General features: G+C 36.3%; 1 protein-coding gene across 2 annotated transcripts in view; it reads right to left on the reverse strand.

Moving 5' to 3' along the window:
• LOC124296978 (uncharacterized) overlaps nucleotides 1-18,478 on the reverse strand; it is a 55,058-nt gene extending 36,580 nt beyond the window's left edge. Inside the window, exon 1 of one of the 2 annotated variants that reach the window (XM_046747488.1) lies at nucleotides 16,597-18,478. In XM_046747488.1, coding sequence (XP_046603444.1) covers nucleotides 16,597-16,805 — 209 coding nt within the window. In that variant the 5' untranslated portion in view covers nucleotides 16,806-18,478. Of the gene's footprint in view, nucleotides 1-11,720; nucleotides 12,250-16,596 lie in introns of those variants that run through there. The other variant, XM_046747489.1, reaches the window with a different exon arrangement.
• Nucleotides 18,479-27,498: the final 9,020 nt, after the last annotated feature.

Below are 27,498 nucleotides of genomic sequence, written 5' to 3' on the forward strand. Positions count from 1 at the left end.
ATAATCGAGATATTGTTCATCGAAATAGGACAAGCGATATTGATTTTTGTACGAAAAATTGCTAGAATAATGCGATTCGTATGTTTACAGTTGAAATTCAGGGTTTTCAAATATTTTCTCAACCACGATGACATTTTTAGATAAAAGTACCATTCTCTCGATCCCATGTCTCATCGCATTTTTGACCCGACTGTACGCCTCAAGTAGGTACAATATCCTTAACACACGAGTACATATACGGCCATCATCCGCAGCTTCGGCATGAAACGAACGAGCGCTTAGTTCATGGAAAGTGAACGTGTTCGTTTAAATGGAGAAGAAGCTTTTTTCACTGGAATTTATCGCTTCGCAAGCACGATTCCGTGCACAAAGACCGTTTACCTTCGAGTATATATATATATATAAAATACCTACAACTTTTGTGCCGCGACGGCGATTTAATTAAACGGCAAACATGCTAGGATATGATTGTACAGTGACACTTTTTTACGCTCTGTTATTCGTTATACTCGCGGTAATTATTTCACACGCACGGCATATAAATCTCTCCGCAAACGATTTCGGGGCGAATTAAACAGGCGCTTTTTACACCAACGACGAACCATTGATCTAAGTCTGACACTCGGGTTAATCGCAGCCACGTCATTTGTCTGAAATTATCAATCGTCGTTTATTCACAGCCGATGTTCGTGAGTTTAAAATTCGTTTCAACGTCAACGTCGACGTGACGTTTCGATCGAATTCTGCCCGATCGATTTTGGTAACACCTTTCGAACGGATCTCTCGCCATATTTTCAATTTCGACTGTAATTTCATCCAACAAGACGAGTTATCCGCGATGATTTTTGACAGGAAGAAAATCTGGATCACGTTAAAACATTCATATTTATTCTTTTGTAAACTCCATTTCAACAAGAATTTATATTTATTCTAAAGCTGTACCACGGGGAACAAGGGTAATAAATTTTATAAGCCTGCGGTATTCTTGAATATGAATATTTCAATCTTTCGACAAACGTGAAAATAATTTTTACAACTTTGCGGAATGTGTTAATTGATAAAACACCATTTTATTTTTCTAGAAAGCATGGAACTCGTTCCGAGTGCTTGTTCGGAGAAGTGATCAGTCGCTGTTTCGGAATATCGAACTCCTTTTCATATGCAAAACACGTCGTGCGTCGAGATGTTCCGTTTTTTATTTCTTTTTTTTTTTTTTTTCTTCTTCTACGCTCATTTTTTCGAGAACGAGAACGGTGTGATCAAAATATCAAAGTGAAACCATAAGCTAACTCTCTGTAAATCCACGTTTCTTCTTCCACCGCGGTGGAGTAAAAATTTCTCAGTAAAACAAGCAAGAAATAAAAATAAATTAATCCAACCACAGATGATAAGTAGCTTGTAATGAATAATAAATAACCGAAAAAAGGGTGTTAATTTTCTCCGAAAAATGACTGTTCAATTATACAGTACTTGGAGTAATTTAAAATGTTTTAGGAAAATTTAGGCAACCTGTTTCAAAATAATAAAACTTCAAAATTACTCTAGCTTCAAATTCGACGGGGGAAAAAAAAAGTCTTTCTCATTTGACTTAGAATCAAAACAAGCGATCAGCTTGTCCCTAATATCGGAGTGAACGAACATATTCTGCATTTCTTTTTACTTGAATATCGGCGAGAAATCCTCATGAAACGAAACGAAACGAAGTCCTTGCTTGTAAAACATCGTCATAACTCTCTTCTCGCGAAATCGGTATCAGATACGAATAATTCGTTGCAAACATTAAGTGCACGAACTTTTTGTATCGTATTGTCTTGTAGCCTGATAAATTCTTGAACCTATTGATTTTAGCCACGTTGCCTGTAAGCTATATTTTACCTTTCTTTCCATATTTTCTATTTTATTTGTACTCCTTCTCCTATCATTTTCTGTACACGTAAATTTATTCACTTATTAACACTGTAAACGTATTCTATTCTATTCTATTTTTCAAAACACGAACACGTGTCTCACAATTAATTTTTCTTTTCCGGTAACAGCTGTAAAACTAATTTTCATTTTCTACCTGGAACTATACATATTTTGTCGATTGTGGTAAAAAATGAAAATAGTCAAGGACCGAGCGGTAATTGGAACTAAAAATTTCTCTCAGTTTTCACCGAGGTATCGCAACGTTACAATATCAACTACGCATTGTGCCGATGATGAAACGGACGCCGTTACGAATCTTTGGTTACACAAAACGGGTCCTTGACGCTGGTTTACACGCACTATCGTCTCGAAAGAGGATAACTGTATATTTTTTCACGCAGGTACTACATAAATACATACATACGTACATACAAAACGGGACGTAAAAACGCTCGGCACTTACAGAAATTACATAGATATACAACACGCGCGTTTCATAGGCACAAACGCACCAGTTTAACCGCGTATATCACACATGTATATTATAATAATACGTATGTTTCGTTATATACATGGTGTCCGAAAACAAAGTGGGCAAACTGATAGAGGCGGTCGTAAGGCTGAGTAAATTGTGAGGTAAGAATGACCAAAACTAATCAATTATTTTTCATCGCAGTCAGTTTTTGTTTTTCTGCTCTCATTAACGACGCAATGCGACATCAATTTATGTGTCCGACTGAAGTATAAATTATTGACATTGTTTTACTTACCAAGCACCTATTTGATTATAATTAGCGAAAGATAAGTGAATATTTTCTCCTGATATTGACAAAATATTTTGCACGAAACTGTAAATCATCGGCAAAAATTCAACACGTCAAGAGGTAAGTATTTTCGTTTGAAATTCGTATAAATTTGAAAGCTTTATATTTCGCATCGGTAGTCGAGCACGCTTGCAAACAAGACGAATGAAATGAAATTTAAAAATTTCAACCGAAAGCATTTCCAACGTCAAATCGTATCCCAAAAACCAGTCGTTACATAACCATTTTTTTTTTTTTAACCACTCGTATCTCGCGAACGCGACTTTGTAGACCACATTTTCTTCGGGTTAATTTACTCGGCTCGACCCCCTCTATTACCCCTATCAGTCTGGAGTCACTTAGCTCCGGGACACCCTGTATAACACAATAATTCACTCACACTCGAGGTAGAAAAGCCGCAGACTCATTCCGCCGATGATTACAGACTTCGGTATACGTAGAAATCGTTCGTTCGTAATATAAGCCGGCTGTCGTCGCCGTTTCTTCGCACTTTTTTTCGTCGACGACTGGCCGGTGCAAAGACGATCGCAATTATATTTTTTCAATCATTTTTCTTATTCCGTTTTTCCTAACATTTATCGTTACACGTTTACACCGGTACAACATACGTTATTGTCGAATCCTTTGATTCAGGGTGCCGATTTTTTTGCGATTTTAGAAACGATCGTAATTTTCACGATGTATTCGTGATCGATTCAGATCCTATGATGATAATGATGTAAATTATTCCGATCGATTTGTGCAAAACAAGAATATACGTATGTATGTATATTTTTGGACGATTTCACGGCGCAAACGAAACTTCTCAAGGAAAATGACAACAGTTTTTATTTCTTACAAAATGACGTAGAGAAATTCCTTAGCGAGGTTCCGTTTTTAACGTGAATTTATGAATAAAACTTTCTAATTTTATTCGAATTACGTTTAATTGGGATTTCAAACGCTTTTAAAGCAATTAATCAGTCTTAATTTTAAACCAGTAATGTCATTCAATCGCCTTCATGCAAATTCGAATTTTAATATCGAACGCGGCCTCTTCATCGGAACGGTTTAGTTCAAGTACCGTTAGTTTCGCACATTTTAGCAAATCGAGACACTAGATTTTCCTCAAAGTATGCAGTATATTTGTAGGTACTAAAGGATTTATTTCGGTTTTAGGAATCTTCCAAGCCTAAATTCTACGGGTTTAATTTTCCTGGTAGTATAATAATTGTGACGCACATAATATATGCTTATATATGAATGTACATAATGGGGCATTCCATCCCAATGCAACCTAAGTCTAACGCTTTGATTTTATTTATTTATAAGCAGAATACGTGTAGAGCGCACAAAAAAAATTAGCATTGATTTGATATTTACCGTTCCTCAAAATACAAAGTACCAATTTCCAAATAAATAACTCTAATCGAACGGTTTTCAATCATCCTCGTGAATTCTTTGTTAAAAAAAGAAAATCGTGCGACTCAGATGTGTTTAAACTTTCACATTTAATATTTCACATTTTTTTTTCTCTCACTTTTCGATTACTTCTTTTGCCTGTAGCTTCTAAATCGAAAGCACAAAAGCTAGAAAAACCGAATTAAATATGAATTTGTAAGCTTTAAATTTATATCAAATTCGATTTTACGAACTTTTGAATTACTTGTTTCTCCTGAAGCTTCTAACCTGAGACTTGCCCTTAAGATTTTCATTTTTCAACCAATAATTCACGAGAAGAATTTACAATCAATCGATTGGGACTATTCGTTTGAAAATTAAGTTTTCATATTTTTGGGAGGAGTAAAAATGAAAGCCGTGATCCAAAAAATCTAAAACCCGGTGAAAAATAGCCGATGATGAGGGCCACGTGTTCGTTGCTTTGGTTTGGAACGCCTCATATATACCTAACGAAATGATTCCTGTAGAAAATGAGAACTCCATAGCGATTGGTAATTCGCAGAATACGTTGTATATATATATATATATATATGTATGTATATTTGCGACAAGAAACTTGTCAACAACTTTGACGCTGGGCTACGTCTTGCCGTTTGATTGGTCGATCAAACATAAATCGATTTATAGTCCCAGTATATTAAACCCGAAATGAAATTTCGACCAAACCATCATTCGAAAAGTAGATTTAAATACGTCTATCGTGGCGTGTAGGTATAATTTATACCTACGTACCTGCTCACGCGCCTCGATATTCGTTTCGCTAATTTTATGTCTTTATTGAAGGAAAGAGAATAACAAAAAAAAAAAATAATAAGTAAATAAAAATCGAAGAAAGAGAGAGACGAGAATAACACGGTCCACGACCATACAGCTACTAGGCAAATTTGCCAAAATATTCCGTCGCGTTCCCGTTTTTTCTTTCCGCGTTTCCATACGCACGCAAAATATTATACAGATATACATATGTATACATACATAGGTGTGAAAGAAGAAAGAGAAAAAAATTCAAATAATTTAAAATGAAAAAAATCTCCGACTAATCGAAGCCAACGGTAATTTAGGTGTATCCTAAACATGCAAATTTCGAAAAGGTATCGAGCATGCCCGAACGCGGTAGATCGCGAGTGTTATTCAGACACGCCTTGAGTCGTCTCACACCTAGGTGCGAATTCAAAAAGAATTAATAAACAGTCAGCAATACCGTTCAGGTACTGTAAAACGCAGCAATGCAGGACACGGTCGTGCATACCTCGATGTAATATCGCTGCGTTATCTCCGCTTGGCAAATTACTATCATACTTAAGCGTAGCAGCTGCTCTATACGGCAAAGCTAAACTGCGTCTAAACGGTTCTCGAGCTTGCCGCAAAAGAGATCGAACCCGCTTTAATCTTTCGCCGCTAATGTAACCGTACACCGCATGGTTCCGTGACGTATCCTTTGCGGGTATAAAATCTTTCGTATCACCCTGTACGCAACATTGTTCCAAATTCCCACCACCGACGCGATTACACGGAGAGAAAAAATTCTTCGAGTCGAGTGACGTTTGCTCGATTCAACTAAACGCGGCCGATTACTCGTTTAATTCGACAAAATACTTTTTTCTTAATTTAATATAGAATTAAATCAAGCCTTTGAACGATCAATTTATTCCACACAACACGCCCTGAGTTTCTTGAGATAATGTGAATTTTGTGCATCAAGAAAATGTGTGATTCAAATGACAAAACAATTTCATTGAACGCACCTCGATCGTTATACATGTTATAAAAATATGAAATTCTCGTATCAAAAAATTCATGTTTCGTCGATTCAAGAGTTAAACGGTTATATTTGTTGTTACAAAAATCTTTTGCAGCGACTGAACATTCGAAGGTATTCAAGGGTACAAAACGTATTCTTCGAACGATATCATTTCACTCGGAAGCATGTAGGATTTAATCGACATTTAATTTAAATCTATTTTGTTGTTTAAAGAGTTCCTTCACCACGTGTAGGTACTACCATCAACTTTTCGAAGTAACGATGTACATTCGTGAAAACTGAAAAATTGATGAGAAAATAGAGGAGTGGATTGTGTAATTATAATGATCTGATTGCGGAGCGAATTCCAATTGAAAAACATAGAATAAAAAATGCAAACAAATTGTTTATTGGCGGAGCGGTGACTCGTGAAGACGTTGAATGGACTGGTTAAAAATAAGATTTCCGAAGAAAATTGGCACGGAGAATTATTTCCCATTTGTAGAAAGTTGGGAAATTTCATCTAATTCGTGAAAGAGCGTAAATACATGAGGCGATATGCACACGCGGTTATAACCTTGCTTTAAGGTAGCCTGCAGTTATGAGGTATGTTGCACACCTATACAAGGACTTGGCTTAAGTGCGTGGAAAAATTAAAGACACGGTTATAACAACATCTACCACCAGCGTATAACGAGTATAAACAAATCGCGTTTCAGAAAGCGTGCAGTACCTACACAGTTAATTATCGTTATGAGAGGCGCAGCAACAACGTGTTGGTTACACAGATATTCTAATAACTGACCATGAACCAGTTCAACGACAAAACGACGCTGCTTTTACGGCTTGACGGAAAAACATCGCAATTTTAGAAGAAAGTCTCTAATGTGACCGGACAACATTGCTGGTAACATATAAATCCGTTTCCATTATCATCCGCTGCTGCTTTCTTTCAACGCATTTTGAAACCGATCCTCTGATTTAAAGATCCTCTGATTCAAGTATTGGCTAACGCTAAAACAGAGGTACACCATTCGGAGAAACGTTATCAAATTTTTACGAAGCGCGTGCTCAAAGGCAAAACGAGGCGTTAATAATTTATGAATAGCCAAATAATAATATCTTAGCAAATGTAATGTTTATTACATGCATTTAAGAAGAAATACAATATATAATGTATTTAATACCCAATGAATAACGAATTCACGTTTTACTTAACACGTTGACGTGTATTGATAATTAATATATAATAAAGTAGGAACAAATTTATCAGGATGTGGTTACAAATGGCGTTTCTGCCATTATCAGGTAACGAATCGATTCGCCGATAAACTTTTGAAAAAGCGTTGGCCGACGTTAAAAAACATTAGCGTGCGAAACAATCAACCGTTACCAATCGTTATCACTAGAGATGGGATAGAAAAATTTGCAAAAAATACGTTACAACTTTAATACTCGAATTAATTTTTGTTTCTCTTTTCGAACTCGTTTCGTCAACGGCGTTGAAGCCGAGGCTCATTGTCAGACCTTGTTCCATGAAGAAAAAGAACACATCGCTCCGATCCGTAAGAATCGAATGTGGGAAACGAAGGATCTTGATATTTATAATACCAACAGGACGTCGCAATTATCCAAGACCCGCGGCATTGTTTCGCTTGCGCAAGAATCCGACGTTTGACGAGTTGTTTTTTCGCTCACGTTACGCCATCGTAGAACGTACAAGACATTCCGGGTACCTTTGGACAGCGTTATTAATCTTGCCAAATTTTCGCCCACGCGAGTTGCATAAAATGATCGTCGAGAATTCTTTTACAATACATTTTTTACTCCGATGATGAATTATACAGCGGATTCGAACGAAGGTCTGCTGTATTCGAGCGTCCTCGATGACGATTCAACGCTCTCTCAATTCTCAGGATCGTTTTAACGGTGTGGTACGAAAAATCGGCAGGGTTGAAAATTAAAGTCCCGTCAAACTGAAGGGCTGGTTTTTTCTTACTCTGAGAGAAATTTTTAGTTCCGGTTACAGCTCAGTTCTTAATTATTTTCATTTTTTACCACAATCGACAAAATATAGTTCCAGGTAGAAAATGAAAATTACTTTTGTATCTGTTACCGGAAAGTCTGGTATCCGTTGCTATTCTTTCTCATTACGATCGCTGTTGCTAGATTTTCTTGCAACTGTTGCGAAAATTTAACGCTCGTGCAACGATAAATCGACGTTAAAGCCTTGTTTGACTAAAAAAAATGGGTGCGTGTACTTATGTACGCGCGTGAGAAGTTATACTTCTTTGGCATCATTAAAAAATACACAACATGTCAAAATCTTCTGTCACACAATGATAAAGAAAAGAAGTATGTAATAAAAAACAATAAAACAAATAACGGATGTCTTGCATTATATTTAAATAATCTATTAAATTTTTGTCACGAACTTTTTATTAAATGTTCTATTAAATTTATTTCTTTATTTTGTAAATATTAAAAAACCAATAATAAATATTCAACATTGACAATTTAATAATATTTAGTATTAATTATATTAAATAATGATATTTTAATTTATATCAATAAATAATACATACGGATAACTAACCTCAATTATATTGGAGCACTTGAAAAAGTATTTTAGCACAATTTTTTCACTAATATTCACAAATTTTTCGAGACTTAATGAATTCGGTTGAGTGGGCAACTTCATCCTGTTAATTTTGTGTTACAGTGATGCGCGCGCATCTTGAAATTTCACTCTCATCAGTTTTTCATAACGCGCCTAAAGAAGTATAACTTCAAAAAGTATAGTAAACCTCATAAACCGATTTTGCGTTGCAATAGCCAAAAAAGGATCGACGTACCTCGTTTTTCGAAATTCCAACAATATTCAAACAGTTTTTTTCAACGATACCTGTTTTACTCATTTTTTCCAGTTACTGGAAGAAACGAAACTTTTTCTCATTGTACCCTGTACTACATTCAAACAAGAGTGATCGCCGCGTATATCGAATCGGTTACTCACCCGCGTGTAATTCGGATCCACGAAGTGTATAAGTACCGTTTTCGACGTACAAAAGCGACTCGGCTTATCTCGATCTTTTCCGATGCCGGTTGATTGTGATTGAAATAATTACACGTCCATCTAGCCTAACGGTATACCCTGCACATCCATGCGCCGCCATTTCTGATCAACAATTTCATCCCGTTCTTCCTCTACGGCAACCCGAGGGCTTCGAGCGATTATGGGACAGTCACTCCTTCCTTGTTTCAATCGCATACGTAATATACGTGTGGAATTCCATGCGGATCCGCCAATCGTATGAGCCTCACGATTTCTGCTTTTGTTTAAAACAATTTCCGCTATTCTCCCAGATCTGAAACAGTACCCTGAATTTTACCCTGATTTTTAGCCCGGTTCTATTGCAGAGATTTTGGTGTAGTTTTTTTTTTTTTTTCTGCACATTCCACTTTTTTTCATCAACCTCATAATGAAACTGGTCTAGAAATGTTACGACCGAAGAATACAAGTTTTGAGAATTTTTTAGGAATTTTTCAGATCGTTTAAACAATAATTTAGTTGATAAAAAAAATTGAAAGTGGTAAAAAACATTTTTTAAAAAATCCGTCCATCATGGATCCGGTCTTGAAATATTTGGCAAACTACAGTTTTAGACAATATGAATTTAAAAAAAGGTTCAAAATCCGTCTCAATAATAAACCAGTCGAATGAAATTTTTTTGTTTTTTCTTCAAATCAGAGTACTGTTTCAGAGCTGGTAAAAAACGGGGAAAAATTTTTGAACAAAATCAAAACGCGGTGAGGATCACACGTTGGTTGTTTTCGCATGGAATCACCGATGTATAATAAAACCCGCACGCAGCGAATTAATCCGGAAAAGGAATAGAATTCCGCACGATTCCATCGATCAGTGAAGAAGACCGACATTATTGTTAAGAAAATGGCTGCTTTAGACGGTTTATTGCAGTGAATTTGCTCCCGGTATTATAAATTGCCGGGTACAAAAGCACGCGGGAAAACCGGTGACTGGCATCCTCTTTTTTCTTCAGGTTATATACATTAACGCGTAAATCTTCCGAGGCCAATAATCCCGGCGGCTGGTTTATAACGCGAGCTGGTAGGTTTTACACGCATACATATATATATATATATGTGTGTATATATACATATATATATATATAGAGTGAGAGAGAGAGAGAGGGTAACCTACAGGTTTCCGACTCCTTTCCGCAGCTCATCATTCTCGGAATAGAAATATCCTTTTGAAAATATACACTCTGTACATAATTACATTGTTCATGGAAATATTTAATTACAACACAAGAAAGAGGAATTCATGAGATCAATTTAAGTGTATCAAAACTTTCGACAGGTATAATTATATACTTCTTTTTTTTTTTACTTGTATTTCAATTATTGTTAAAAAACCTAAAATCAGATCGGGCAAATTTTTACACAGTTTTTCATTTTCACGAAGAACAAAGAATATTCATGAAATTTCGGCAGAGTTTAAATCGCATTCGCTAATTACATTGCAGTTGATAATTATCTTAAGCCTTAATCAAAGGCTCACGGTTTTCGTATAGTATTATACGAAGCCTAATCCGACTAGCGGATCATTAGACTTAGAATACTTGTATCACAACGCATAATTTATTTTACACTTGTATTTATCACGTGTAAATAAGAATTTTTTCCTCATTTTCTCACAGTCGAAAAATCCATCGTGCGGAATGTATTATAAACGATGATCGGAGCTTTTTTTTACCTCCTTACAGAGGATGAATTAAAAAAAAAAAAATAACAGTGGCAGTATAATAATATAATAATACATCCTATCTAATGTACGAAGGTTTGATGTACGCACTCAACAAGCTTATAAATACACGCATTCTCTACACACAAACGTCCGGAATGCGTCAAATCGCGTGCCGACAAACGTCGATTTTCTCACACTCCGGCTCATAACGAGGAAGACAAGTACAATATGAAAATTGGATACAATAAGAGACGTATGTTATATACCAAAGGTATTTAACTATTTATTGTATGGTATTTTCTCAGTCTCGTTTGTCTTGCATATATCGCCAGTTGTAACCGTGTATTACAATTAGAGGGATAATTTACTTGATTGTTGCAAATTGTTAAGGCACAATTGTTATCCGATTCCCGGAATCACACGCGACTTCTCAAGGAGACGACGTTATCGTACAGGTACAATATTTCAACGATCGTTGTTGCTTTCATTGAATTTCACAAATTATCATTCAATAATATTGATAATAATTTTATGCCTCGAGATGAAGAAAAAAAAAAAAAAAAAAAGAAAGGAAAAAAATAACGTATTACCGTTACTCAACTTTCATATCGAATTAATATCACGATACGTACGACGTACAAAAATTGGACCACCGATGCACGCGATTTCGGAATTTAAAAAAAGTTTGAACAATGTTCTTTCCTTTTCTTTTTTCATCAATTTCTTGATAATTTCTTATATCTAGCATAGAATAGAGACCCGTCAAACGATATTCAAATCAATCTCAATTTTTCATGAAACGATTTTTCTTTTTTTTTTTTCGATACATCAGATTTTTTCCGAACTTACAGTCTGAAATGAACCTTGTATAAAGAATAAGAATATTAAAAATTTAAAACGTCGAAACGAGACGAGTCGTCGATACTCTACTTAGATCAAAGTTTTCGTCCCTGGATCCTTGTCGTAATTCAGTTGAGCGTGGACTCGATAATGTATGGAAAACAGGTAAGCGTGTCGAGATGAAAAAAATTATTACCTGTTATTTTTGCTGGTCACGCCCGGCTTAAACTGGCCCATCCATGCCACAAATCACATGCACGTAAATGTGAAAAACAAAATTGCAAAACAAAAAAATAAAAAACAAAAAGAAACGGTCCTCACCGCGAACGTTTATTCTCAATCCTCACGCAGGTACGTATACAACGTACGAAGGGAAACGTTCGATGAACGGGGATAATAATTCAACGCGCGGGTATATAAAGCACAAAACGGCGCGCGAAGAAAAAAAATTAAAAAAAAAAAATTAAAAAAAAAAAAAGAACCACACACAAGCATCTACCGCATCTGCTTTCTTCGATCAGATGATGAGAAAAAAAAAAATAAAAATTTGCGAAAACGAACACGAGAGCGGCGACATCGTCGTCGATCGACGCGTGACCCAAACTCCCGAATCTCGGGCTGCTATTCGCGAGCGAATCGCGCTAATCGTTGATCGAAACGGTGATTCGGCTCGTCCTCAGCCGCGGCACAAGAGACGCGCCTGTTCTCGTGACAGACGCCGTTTCACTGATAGAACGTGGGGCTTGAGCATGGGGATTGGGGCGGCACCTGCAACCGCATCGTCGTTCTATCCCCGTCTCGAGTCGAGTCGAGTCGAGAAGCCTGGATGGAGGAGGGGGAATGCCAGGGTTCGCCTCTATCCGTATCAGCTCGATCATCCCACGTATCAAGTTCACCTGCGAGCCTCGATCTCTTCCAATTAGGCATCTTGCGGCTCTGCGAGGTTCGGACCGGGGATTTTTTAAAGTCGACGATGAACGGGTCGTTTGAACGCCGGCTAAACCCAAAGTTTTGGCATCTCTGTTTTTTTATTTATTTATTTATTTTTTTTTATTTTGGAAATCGGATAACGAGCCGTTCTAATTTGCGCGCCTAATTTGAAAAATTGAACGGTCTTTTGGAAATAAAAAAATAAAAAAAAAAAAAAAACTCGCCCTTTTATAAGAACCGCCTTTTCACTGTGATTCGGAAAGGGAAACGTCGTGGAATTTCGAAGAAAATTCCATAAGAAAAGGGCTGAAAAAATGTGATACCCGAGTTAATCTACTTCGTTCAAGATTGTAGAGTAAGTGAACAAAACGATAATTTTGAAATTTTTGCGCTGAGAAAACAATATTCGTTTATACCGTGCTAATGTTTCACGCTACGAAATAATTGAAATTTGGTTTGACTTGAAAAAAATCAATTTCTTCCCCGTGAGAAAGTTTGTCATTTTCAACTTCTACAAAGGAGTAAATAATTTTTGTGCAATTAGGTACCGTATCCAATCGAGTTTCGAATCTGTACATAACAACGTCATTCGTTTTAAATTCATTGAGAAGAGTTTATTTATTGTTAAAAAACGCGTATACGGATATGACGGAATAAATGTTATGTTGTTATTGTGAAATTTTAGTTAAACCAAATAATGATCGATACAGAAATTTCTTAGTAGTTAAGAAATCATATCCGGTTCACCTAAAATTTCATAATAATAACAAAACATTCATTTTGCCATATCCAAATATACGTTTGTTAAAATTACAGAAAGTCTTTTCTCAGTGTTACGGTACTTTGTATCGATAAATTTACAAACATTAGTTTCGACATCTACCAGGAATGTATTACGTACAGAAATTGAACGAGACTTTACGGAGACAATTTAATGAATCGTTGTCAGGATAAATAATTCTATCACTGACACACCGTCAAATTTTCGTCTAAACCATAGTGAAAAATCCATTATGAGGCTGAAATTGATGACACAGGGAATACAGGCGGACCGCGATGTTTCCAAACGGTAAATTATAATTTTAGCGTCGCTGCAGCCAAACTTTCGAATAACAAACGAGTCTTGTGCCGAATTGACAAATCATCATCGCGACTTGAATTCCGGGTTCGGAAGTGATTCGCGATCAAGCTGGAATAGTTTTTCAGATCTGATATAATTACGAGGTGATCTTCAAATAACTGTGATCAACTTTCTATCTCGAACCGAGAGTCGTTTGGAGATGAAAGTATAATATTATTGTATATTCGTCGTGAAAAATACAAGCTAACCATTCGAGCCTGACTAGGAGTAAAAAATTCTTCAATTTGCAGGACATGTGTTATGTAATGAATGAAAATTTATTAATACAGTACCGAATACATTTGTCGTTAGAATTTTAGTTATTCAATATTTAGCTACGCTTTGATGCAGTAGAGTAGAATTTTTTATTTTTTTTTTATTCTCTTATCGAATCTCCCAATTTTTAATTATACCTTTTCAAATCACGCGTCATAATTATTAAGCAAGTGGTAACGATAAATAAAAACGATGTCGATATACTCAAGGCTACCTGTATATTAGCTACAGTTTACCGGATGAATATTCAAACGAACCCATCCATCTTAAGTGCTGCTATTTCAAGTGAATATTGTACAGCCAATTCATCATCGAAGATGGCACTTTTATTAAAATAAGCATCGTTGAAAAAGATGAAGCATCTCGCTATTAACAGGTGATTTTTTATCCTCGGTTGAAAAGTACCAATGGAGAAAAAGAGAGATAGAGAGAGAGAGAGGGAAAAAAAGGGAAACAAAAATGAAGATATACTTATTGTGAGACAAGCCGGGCTGTAAAAAATTTGACAAATATTTGCCATCCGCACGCAATATTATTAATTTACGTACAACCCGTAAAGAATTTCAATCGCGTATTTTCAAATATTCCGATTTACCGGGAGTATCGTAAACCGAAAATTGACTATAATAAATTCCTGCCGTATATTATTTCCTTATTTTATTATCTTATAGCCGACGCAAACGCGTTTTTTATAACCCATAAGTAATACTAACGCTAGAAGCACGTAATACTTCAACAATTACACCGAACTGTAACGCGTTATAAAATTTACGCTGTGCTTATACAATGTATTACGATGCGGCTGAAAATATTTATTACGTTAAAAAATAATATCCTCCGCTTGTTGATTTTTCGTGTTTTTTGTTTCTTTTTTTTCTATTAATTTATTTTCTCCTCGACGGGTAAACAATGTTATTTCTGTTTAATATTAAATTTCGAACTAATCGCAAGAATTCGTTGACAAGTTGTAGTCGTATTTCATATTTCTGTGCAGAAGAAGAAAGAAAAAAAAAAAACCGAGTACGCATTTTACACGGCAAACAAACTGTCATAACTGCGATGAACGATTTTGTATCCGCGTGACGAAGAAGTTTAAAACTGATTGTCTCGCGTTGCATTGCAAAAGAATGCAGCGGCGTTTTTTTATCATGACTAGTTGCACGTACGTCGGATATATGCACGTGTACTTTTTAATATATTCGGCTGATTCAAATTCATACAGCTTGCAGTAACCTGAGTCGTAACAAGCCGCAAGCCGGCAGGTGCAAGTGACTGTCTTCACATCGTGTATCTTAATTAAGGGGAGAAACATGATACAAGAATGTATTGTCGATATATCTTATACAAAATAATATTATTCTAATATAAATGTACATAATATACGTATACACAAAAGACGTTAGTTAAATTCGAATTTATTTTTGATTCCCGTTCAAACATTCGGTACCGTGGAAGTTGAAACATGTAAAATGAATGTGAACGTTGATTATTTTAATATGTTTATTCAAAACAAACAGAAGTTAATGCGTTTTCATAACGTATACGTTTTCAAACGACCGAAGCATGAAAGAAAAAAGACAATCATGTAGCTTATACAGTTAGATTCTCACTCAAGAACAAGGAATCGAGACTGTCGAACGCGTTTTCACGCGACAAATTATATCATATATATTCAATGAGAAAGTTCCGATAGAAAATTAGTCTTGGATGTGCAAAAAAAAAAAAAAAAAAAAAAAAAAAGAGAGAATAAAGATTAAGAAACGAATATGAGACCGAATGAAATACAAAATTAACAAGTTAATCTACACCGTACACGTGTGGTTTGTAAAAAAAAAAAAAAAGTAATCAAACGAAAGTGATGGTATGCAGCTATTTGCCACTGTGATTATAATTATTCTTATTTATTTTTGACTTACTTTATTTTTATCGAACGACGAATGTAATAATATTGTACCATTGTATAATGCGAATGGTAAAATCGTTGATCGCTGTCTTTCTTATCGAAAGAACGAACCCCGCGACGCTTAAGTGTGCGCGCGTGTGTGAAAGAAAGTAGAAAAAGAAAAACTAAAAATTCAAATAAAATTCGCCTTTGGCAAAGAATTAATTACTTCGCGCGATAAGCAAATCTTTGTTACGCTATACGCGTATGCATAACGCGACGTAAGTTGTATCGTGACATCGTAATAACAATAAGTGGATAGCTCACGCACGAATTTCAATAGTGATTACATAATATTATTCGATAATCATTCGACCGTTCGTGATGTTTTACGTGTGACAGCTGCTGCAGGAACAATCGTATTAGGTTACACGTTCGTTCGTCAGAAAAAAAATCCTTCAATTCGAGCATATTATTAAAGTCGAAGTATCAGAACCCCTGCAACTGTTGCAAGATAAATATATTGTGCATCGATAAATTTCTACTGAACGGAAACACGCGAACTGTATAAACGGTGCAAAAAAAAAATGTTCGGCATTCGGCTAAATTAAAGTTCTGCGTTATACGAATGATTACTTTTTAAAGTGAGCAAAGATTCTCTGTAGATTCTAATATTATACATTACAAGCAAGAAGATACTGAAACTTCTTCGCACGACAAACGGATAACGAGCGTAAGTGAATACGAGAAGCAGAAACGGCAGGGTCGATAAAACAGAACGATTATCATTCGGGATCTATTTTACCGAACGAAGGTAACGCCCTGCCTTACCAACGCTAGATAGGGCAGATTTTTCTTAGTTACCTGTCGAACGAGAAACTGTCCTGCCGGTAACAGCAGTCGGCGCAGCCGCTGCATCTCGAATTTAAATCGGTTTCGCGATCGGTGTCTTCGTATCGCTCCTCCTTGCCGGCACTTCGGTGTTCGACGACGATGCTCCAGGTTCGATGAATCAGGTAGAACAGGTAGAGCGGCCTCCGAGGTCGAGACGGTTGCGATTTGGCATTTCCCATGATGAAAAATTGCACTCACTTGTTAATTCATTCGCACACCGTTTATCCGACGATCGGAGATTGTTAAACGAAAAATTAGAAATACTCCCGAAAAAATAGGTTTACTAATTGTTCACCGATTATCTCTCGTTATTATTGAAACTGACCTTACTCACAACTCGGCTCGTTGCAGCGTTCCCGTTTTCTCCGATGCACAGCTTTTACAATTTGTTACATCTCATCGCGGTATGACCGACAGGTCACTCGCGACCCGCGACTTTCTGGACCACAATTTCCGCATACTGGTAAGTCGAAGCAACGGGTATACCTGACACGGCTATGCGAACGCCGGGTCGAAGAGATTAAATAGAATTTAATAACCCGTCTATACATGCGGGTATAACTGTTAACGAACTTAATTTTTGGACCACGATTTATATCGTCGACAAGTAAATCACTTCGCGTCCACGGACCAACTACAACAGTTTTTGATTGAGAATTTGAAAAGATCAACGTTTGCGCCGCAGATTTTGCAAGTTAACGAATTAGACGAATTAATACGGTTCCACTTACCATATCGTGAGTACCTATTTATACATATATGCATATATGTGTAATTTATACGTCAATAACGATATATTTTTAGCCGCGCTATATAAACGATCCGCGAATAGAAATCGGTAAAGTTTAAACGATCACGGCACAATACGGTTTGCGCAATATCCTGACGCAACGACAAGAGTTTATAATGAGATTAAAAATCGATTCCGAACCTGCTTGCAGACGATTATTATTGGAAATCGGAAATTTGCACGTCGAACACACGCGTCGCATTGTTCACTTGATTTTCGTTCAAATTTACCGGCTACACTTTTCTAATCCACGTAATATTTTCCAACGTTCTTATCGCAGATGCGCAGTTTTATCCATGCGATTGATAAATATTTGAACGCTGCATAATACATATATTACAACACATCGTCAACGAGTGTGAAACTCCAAGATATATGCGTATCGTTTATATTACAAAGAAGAAATCTGACTGGAATACAGACATGGTTGAAAAATTAATTAAAACTACGTTATTCAACTGTAACTGTATTGGTCAATTGCAACACTTCGCACTTCGTTCGCATAAAAGTCAACGATAAAATTAAGAATACAGAATTTCCGAACGCAAACCGTTATTTATATAATCGTCCGATCGAGCGGAAACAATATATTGAAAAAACTGCACCACTAGCATTGATATTATTATTTCAACTATTATTATCGTCCATTTTATTATTCATCCGTGACGGGTCGCCCTCGTTATTAGGTGTACACTTCGTAGAAAAATTAATCCGCCAGTGCGGAAAAATTGCGCGAACAGCGATCCGTAGTATTTAAAAATTGCGGAATAGAGAGATAGACGGAAACGTGTTTAACCGGCGATCCGACTCTGCTGGATTGATTCTATTTTTACTGTTACTTTATTCGAGCGAACCTTTTAACAGGAGCTGCTGGAGGCTCTCGGAATCAGGTTTTCTGGCGTCAATTTGTTAAATTTGTCGCTCGAATGCCCGCGCGCGATTCGCTGGCCCGATTGGATCCATGATCCATGCACGCATGGAGGCTAAAAGCAACAGCTGTGATTTCGATTCGAAATCGTTACACCGCCGCTGCTGGCCGGCTGCAGCTTAGCCGAGGATTCGAAACGAACTGCTAGTGAATGCTACCGCAGCTTTAGGAGGGTATTGGGTCTGCCTTTTCAAGTACAACTTGACGTCGGAGTTGCACCGCTCACCTGAGTAGGTACAGCGAGCACCATTATTACGGCACGCCGCTGATTCCTTCGTCCTGATCACCGGACTCTGGGTCAACTCGCGACCTGCCGCAACCCGGCCTTTTGCCTCGGAGGTCAAGCCGAAGGCGCAAATCGGCCAATTCGCCGGAGGAAGGATCCGGAGGAGCGTTGCTGGAGGATCGATCCGTCTGTTCGTCGTATTTCCGGAAACTGGTACCAAGTGCCAAACGAGGACTTTGGAACCGAGAGTTAACGAGGAGGGGAGGACGTACCGATCAAAAAATCCAAGGACGAATCAAACGACAGGGTTTCATCAGTTTCAACGCGTTTTCATTACAATACTTTTTTAAAAAGACCGAACGAATCTACGGTTTCGGTTTTGGTCTCGGTAAAAAATTAATTTTGTACCTACACTGCGTTCCGTAAATTAAGTGATTTAGTAACAAATTGAAGTGTTTCGTTTAATCGAATCGAATAATCAGTTACAAAGCTAGGAAACACTAGATTTCACGGTATAATGGAAATTTAATTAAATTTCAACTTACAACTGCGCAAGTTTTGGTTTAAAATCGTATTTCAGTCGGACGCTAACTTTTTATCAAATTCTCGATGTATCGATTTATACTCGTGTTATTCAAATTTTCAACAAATAATTTTCGTCGCATATATTTAAGGGGTGTTATTTTATTTACCTTCACATGATATAACGCTGCGCTCTTTGCGATATAATATGTATTATGTTTTTTCTCAGATATTTTCTGATTATGTCAGGTTAGTCATAATGTTTAAATTTGTATTACACTCGTTATTTTTTATACATACGATTGATCACCCGATGTACGTTTTGAAAATTCTCTACACGATGAAGATTGAGAAGCGTTTCAATTTTGATTACAGAATCTGAAAATGACGAGTGTTTTCAAAATTGCAATTTATTTCCTTCACACGTACGCGAATTTTAAGCTTTGATATTTCGCAAAATTTTTTTTCATTCATTCGAAATACCAGCGATTAAAGAAAAACAGTCTGAATCGTACATTCGGTATTTCGAATACGAATTTGACGCTAACGCGCAACATTTTTCACTTCCCTGGAAAAAGCAATTTGTCCAGCCCTGAATGGCACCGCAGAGTATAAATTTTCCGCATCGTTATAACGTCGGATGCCAATGAATGGGTTGTTTGGTATATCACAAGCGTACCTAATACTCGTCAGCGGCATCTCCATAATGTGCAAGAGTTGTACGTACCTTTTGTACATATACCACTGTCGACTCGGTGACGCAATAATAGGTGCGCCAATTTTACATTATAGGTACAATGTGTGTACATTATGAACCGGTGTGTATTTTGTTGAAGATTTTATCGCAGCGCACTTCGAGATATAATCACAGAACTAATCGGGTAAAAGTTCAGTTTAATGTACAGTAATTTCTAATAATTTCATGCTTTCTACAAGGAACGAGAGAAGAAAGAAAAATTATGAAAGAGATTATTTGTACATGGGAAATTCCATGCGAACCCGACCAACGTTTGATCCTCACCATTTCTGATTTTGTTTCAATTTTTTTCTGCAATTGTCCCAACTCTGCAAGGGTAACTTCAATTTTTTCATATTTTTATTCTACTGCTCAATTATTTATAAGCGTTTAAGGTTATTTTGAAGAAGAAGGTTTTTTAAAATCCTCAACAAATTCTTTGAAACTATATTATATATTCCAAACATTTTAAAATCGGGCCCATGTTGGGCCCATTTTTTTAGCTCTTTCATTTTCGTCGTTCGACTGAAACATTGTTTAAACGGTCTAAAAATTCCCGCGAAATTCTCAGACTTCTGTTTTTAACTTAAAAGATTTCTAGATCGGTTTCATTATGGGGCGATAAATGTCAATTTTTTTGATAAATTAAACTTTTTATCAACAACTTCATAATGAAACCGATCTCGAAATATTCCAAGTGAAGAATAGAAGTTTTGAGAATTTTTTGGGAATTTTCAGACTGTTTAAACAACGTTTCAATTGATCAAAAAATTTGAGAGTGCATCATGGGTCCGGTCTTGTAATGTATGGAATAGAAAATATCGTTTTCGAAAATTTTAAAAAAGGTTCGTTTGAAAATCACTTTCAATATTTATAAATAATTAATTAGTTGAATAATAAATCTAAAAACATTCCGTGTGCTGTTTCAGAGTTGGAAGAATTACAGCAAAAATTTTGAACAAAGTCAAAACCGGTGAAGGTGAGACGTTGTTTGGCTTCGCATGGAATTCCCCATATAGATATAAATATATACCGCGTGAATTTCTTACGACTGCATGGTCCGTCGTCTGCTAAAACTTAACGCGCACGCGCTGCAATCCGAGAGCGACTATTCACCAGGGCGACCAACCGTCAGAAATTTAGACGACAATTCATCGTGTTGTATGCAACCTCTAAATTTTTGAGGTTACATTTATGACGGTTGGTTGCCCTGGCGAATAGCTGCTCTCGGATTGTAGCGCGTGCGCGTTAAATTTTAGCAGACATCGGATCATGCGGTCGTCAGGAAATCACTCTTTATATTTATACAGATATATTCGGCAAGGAAAGAGAGACGCGCTTCGGTTACTTTTGAATATATTGTATATAATTTTTCCCATCGAGTTCACCGATCGTGGTCAGAACTGGGATAATAAATAATACGCACGTTTATGTAAAAATATTTTTGTATTATGGTTTCACTTTCTCTCATTTATGCATTCTAAGATCCATACAACCATGAAAGCGTGTCTTATATCTTTTACAACAGTTTAGTCACCGTTTTACGGGACACTGAGAATAAGTGTCTTGATAAGATTTGCCTTGCGTAACTTACGCGCCGATTGCAACCGCGGTAACGACAAATCATGCAATCAGAGACACGATACCGAAAATCGTTATAAACAAAAAAAAAAAAAAAAATTAAAAATAATCCGTCGTATCCAAAATAATTTTTTTCGAACGAACTTGCACAAATTTCGATAAAAAATCAACACAGTGTCTATGAAAATATTAGCTTTAATTAAAACAGTCAATGTGTGTCTGAATTACTATATGTATTGCTATTATATAAATTTCGTTAATTTGTCTGTTTTATTATCGTCAACTCCTTGCTTTCGGAAAGTGAAAAAAAGTTTAAGCAGATAAAAAGAAGAAATCTGCATATAATTTATACTCGTTCAACGTAGCGGTACATTTATATTATAATTAGGTAGAATAGTTATCAGGTAATGATCGAGCAATGGCAATGAAACGTTGATTTGTAGTACGAGGTAAAAAGGAAAAAAAAAATAAATAAAACATCATTTGCATAAGCTCCAGTCCGAGTGTCTTTAATTCTCTGAATGTGACTGACGTTGATGTCCGATTAACGATGTGGGAATTAAATGTACAATATGTAACATAACATGTCCTCGTGTACTGCAATGCGGAGAATGAGAACGGCGCCACCCTTGCGAGATGAGGTTGAAGGAAATGTTCTTCGTGCAAGTAATATGCACATCTATACCTATATAGTTACATAATACGGGTACAGGTATACCTACATTTCACTCATACACATCTGTGAATAACGTAACGGTAATACCGTGCGAAAGAAGTTACAAGGAGAGCGTATTTGCGGATTAAATTTCATCGTTTATTATGATATATACGCACGTACGTATAGATGATATATCTGTATGCACGTATGTATATGTATGTAATGTACGTACATTAGTCTGTATAAAAAAATTGACAATTTTTTCGATTAAAATTCAAATTGAAAATGTTGTTCCAAGTGACGATAAAAAAAAAAAAAAAAAAAAAATGATGCCGTCCAAGTTTCAGCTCTCAACATTACTATTTAGAGGTGCATCGTCGCGATTTTTTATTTCTCATTCGTATAACGTGGGAAAGAATTTGTTTGAAACTTCGAAACTTTGTAACTCGTCAACGCATTGATATACCGATAAGACCACAACGTGTTTTTGTAGAAAATTGATGGCTCTACGAAGAAAGGTCTACTTATCATTTTATGATAAATCTACTTTTTTAAAAGTTAGTCGAGGTCGAAATGTAACGAAGGACTTTAAACAACATTTTCGAAGCGTAAATTTATCATAAAACGATAATAGACCTTTCTCCGTAAACCTCTCAGTTCCCTAAAAAAAACTACGTTCCGGTTTTATCGGTACACTAATTCGTGAACGAGTTACGAAATCACAAAGTTTAAAACAAACTTTCTCTCACGTTAGTTAAACGGTGAAATAAAAAATCGCAACGACGCACCTGGAAGTATCAACACAAGGAGCTGAAACTTGGACAGCATCTGTTTCATCCATCATTTGGAACAATAATTTCGACTTGAAATTATAAGAAAAATTAAAAAAAAAAAAAAGAAAAAGAACGCTCGATCGTTTTTTCATAAAGTCTAACGCGCTGCACGTTTACCGCAGTGGTTGGCCGAAGTTGCATCGCGATGCAACGCGAGGAGAGGATCGCAGCCTGGCAGCCTCGCGAGTCGACCGCATGTGTACTGACACGCGTTTTTTGACCGCTCGTTTCTTACCCGCGTTGTACAATATGTGTTACACCTCTATGTATTATTACACGTAACAGCGTGCACCAGCACGCGAACGCATGCTGGTGTTTCATTGCGCTCGTACTGTTATACCTATCCTCTGCGGTTGTTAAAAGTATGTACGTACCTATACTTGCCGCAAGAGACGGGCTGACCGAGATGGTGTTAGATGTCGGCTAGGCCAGGCTAGGCCATGCTAGGCCATGCTAGGCCAGCTCTATCCGGTCGGCCACAGCGCCTGGAAGAAGCTTTTATATTCGAATTGCGCTCGCGTTACGGAAAGCACTTGGAGAATTCCCGCTTCTTGGACAAAACTGTAATACTTGGTGAACTTTTTACCCTCTTTTGTTTCACAGCGTTGCATTCGATGTTACGCCAAGTCTGGACCGAATGGACGCACATTTCGACGCCCCTAATAAAATTCACTCAACTTCGGAAATGTTGATTATAAAAGACTCAAGTTTGGCGTGACGATTGTCTTGTACGCTTATATTATACAAGAGTTAAACGTTTTATCGTCGGGGTCCGAAAAGTTACTTGGATTATGATCGTGACGCCAGTTATTATACTTGAGTGATTTTTATCAAGGGACATCGATTTGAAATTCATATTTTTCGGTACCATTGGTGTCTATTTCTCGTCGTTTGAAGCGGGGTTTTATTCTAATTTGAATCTAGGAATTCGTAGCTTTGCAGTAGCTTTGGTCGACATCTTGAACTTATTGGGGATTTTTTATTTTGTTTTCTAGTAAATAACTCACTCATTTTCAACTATTTACCATAAATGGTCGTAACTAAACTTGTGGAGAATTTAATCCTCTACAAATTTAATCCTGACAATTTATTGTCTACGATCGATATTTTCCGACATAGAACCATAAATTCAAGATGTCGGTCGAAGCTACTGCGGAATCTGGTCGAAATTCTGGATTTAGACTACGAACGATTGGAAAAAGAAAATAGTGGTATTGAGAAATTGCAACATGCGACTGGGCTGTGTGTAAATCACCTGATATAATGAAACGAATATCGAAATTTAAATTCAATCAAAACTGATATTGGTATATGCACGATGTGTACACAACGAGAATATTCTGGGAAGAATCGAGAACTCGAATATTTCAAATGTTACGCAAGTGCAGCCTTGTTAGTTTAATATTTAAACTGAGTTAATAAGAGAAGCAAAGCTGCCGATACCGCGTGAGGAATTAAATTTGCACATCACGCGGATATTCTTGTTTATAGAAATAATCTACGAGTACGTTTAATTATAAGCTATTTTCGGTAGTCATTAGAAACGGTCAAAAATCTTTGTTCCTTGTCAAATTCTAAATTTCCTTGTAATTTCCAATATTGGAAAATAACTGTACCTAAAACGAAATTTCTGAGAATGCTTGTAAGAGTTTACAAGAGTAGATTTGGTAAATAGTAATTCTAACGGGTTTGGAATGAAAAAACAACTACTCGTATAAAAAAGTATTTTATATACTGTAGTCAAGATTGTATATTTACTGAGCAGTTTCGTGCTAATTATTCCATTCTTTCACCGATAAAAATAGCCCCAACTAACTAACGGCACTCTAATTTTAAAAATAATTGTAACTAGCTGAAAATTATAGTTTTACAGTAAATTGTTATTTTTCCACTCTGTGGAATCCTACCGAATATTTATGGATTTCTGTACTCAACAATTGGTCGAACCAAAAAATTCATGTCAAGATGTACATTATGGAAAAAAACGATCGAATATGCTAATTCCAAGTAAATAAAGCATATTAAATAAAATGGTACAATTTTTTCTTGGGACTAAACAATTAAATGCGGTATATTATTGAGCAAATTGTAGATCCAGATTTCTTTTTGTATAATATTCTGGGTACGTGATTTAATGTTATATTCGATCGATTTTCAACAAAGTTTGTCCAAATTGGTTGAGAACAGCAGAAAAGAAAAAATATTGACGAAGCAAACGCGGGTTCTCTGAGCTTGTGAAAAAATGTGCAAAGTAATAAAACAAGCTGCGTTTAGCTGCAGCTCACAATCAGCATGACGGAGTGCAGTAATGCACGCAGGGTAGGCCGTGTTACTTCCTTGCATATTAGGCACCAAGAAGCGTGTCCGCGTGCAGCGTGCGAGACTTGAAAACCGAGTTTATCGGCCTCTGTTCCTAGGACTGTAAGAACGACTAATCCTGCACGTTTCCATGTGACTTACGCTTATTCGTCTCTGCAGTAGTATGAATAATGATGTCCCAGCTAGACGGCGATTTTTAAATTTCATCGGGATCTCGGGGCGAGGTTGTAGTTCCGAATTTGAGATTTATTATTTGATGAGAATTATTTGGTGACAAAACTTGAAGTAATGATGTCAAATTTTTACGAAAGAACCAAGTTTTTAATGTTCCGAAATGAAAATTCGGAAAATTAAAATATACTCACACAGAGTAGTTTACTCAACGACTGGGTGTAAAAAGTCAGAAACCCCGACAACCAGAGTGACTAGGATTCGAAAATATCGCAAATATCGAAAATCCAAAACAAAGAAAGATCAAAGTGGTGAAATTTCACCTAGCCAAAAATTCACGGAGCTGAAAATCTTCGGTCAGTCAGGATTTCGATGTATCAGATTTTTTAATTTGGGAAGCTTCAGCGTCGGATTTCGGTCCGTTTGAAACTTGGATGTTTCGTCAAAATTTCATTTCACTACGTCAAGTTTCGCCACAAAAAAGTTAGGAACTCGACGCTTTCGAATCTATTCAAATTCGGAATTTCAACCGGTCCGGAATCCCGATTATTTCTGATATTGATCGCAAATGTATACGAACGTGTGGGATATAATCTTTGATAAAAATCTCGAATCGTGTATTTTATACACGCTCTGTGGTAGAATTACACACCAGTAACCCTGCGTGCTTGAGTGTATACGAAATTTGAGAAAGTGACTGTAATAATATTCGCGGAAAGTTTTACGACCTGTAAAATTATTACGTCCGCCGGCATCGTTGAGGGAATATAGATACTGTATATATACACTATATACCTATACATATATGCAATGTACACGGATATACCCGTGTTACTCATGTTTTACATTACTGTTTTACAACAAGTTACATGTATTTAAACAACTCCCGATCACGCACAACTTTTGATAAAAATTACAGGCAATTATAATTACATAATTAACTGCGTATTAAAATTGTTATTTTTCTCTTTTTCTTTTCATTACATTTATATTCATGGTGTCGATAAACACGAACATAATGTTTGAAATACAGAACTGTCAGAATATATCGATAACATTTTTTTTCTCTTCGTTCTCTGCAAATGCGGTAAACTGAGTTAAACAGTAGTTGAGCAGAAACTTGTAGTCCTTTAAATTTTATAACCCGGTAGAAGTCAGTCACCTCTCACACTTGAATATATATATGATATACGTCGAGTCAAAGTAAAAGCAGTGGTCGTAAGAAATCAGATTAAGTACCGTTAAAATCGTGAAATTCTTGCAATTAACTGCAGTAGTTACCGAATATTGCGAGTCGAAGAGTCTGTGATTAAACATCTTGAAATTATATGCAAGGATCATATAATGATTGAGAATTTCAATTGCATCTTTTCGTCAAGGAAAAAAAATAAATATACTGATATACGTTAACACGCGTTTTGCCGTCATTTCGAATCAAATATCACGATATCGATCACAGGTCAAAACGAAATTTCCAAACAATGTAAGTAACGTTGACTGAAAAAATATGCTGACGACCTAGTTGCAAAAAAGAACGTCACGGAATTATAGTTCGAAAATACATATCAATTCCGTGCTATAAGTGGCAATGTATAATTTCATAAATCTTGCAGTATAGACAAGTGCAACAGTGGAAATACACGTTATTGCGGAATATTTAAATATTTAAATAATATAGCAGTTAATTGCTGAAACCTTTTAAGAATTTCTCATTTTGATTAAGGAAAAAATAAAGTCGAAAAATTCTCACATAGTGAATATATTCCCGATCAGTGACATGTATTTTCAAATGCTAAATTTTTATAACGGTTTTACTCGAAGAAATCATTGTTATTCCATTACCCTTGTGTGGATAATTTACGAATTTCAAGAAACTTCTTTCCGTTTTACGCGATCAGAACTGTTCGATTTCGAATCGAGTTTTTTTTTCACGAATACATAACCGGCATAATAACTGTCTAATGGTGTATTTGACAGTGGTATAAATGGGAATTCAATAAAAGGAATATCCCGAAAGCCAATTTCAAATAGGAAAGTTATTCTGCGTGGTGCACAGTTGCGTTAACATTATGATCGAAGCCTTGGGATCAATTTTGAAACGTTCTCGA

The sequence above is a fragment of the Neodiprion virginianus genome, chromosome 2 (genome assembly GCF_021901495.1).
Source record: "Neodiprion virginianus isolate iyNeoVirg1 chromosome 2, iyNeoVirg1.1, whole genome shotgun sequence".
NCBI classification, from domain to species: Eukaryota; Metazoa; Arthropoda; class Insecta; order Hymenoptera; family Diprionidae; genus Neodiprion; species Neodiprion virginianus.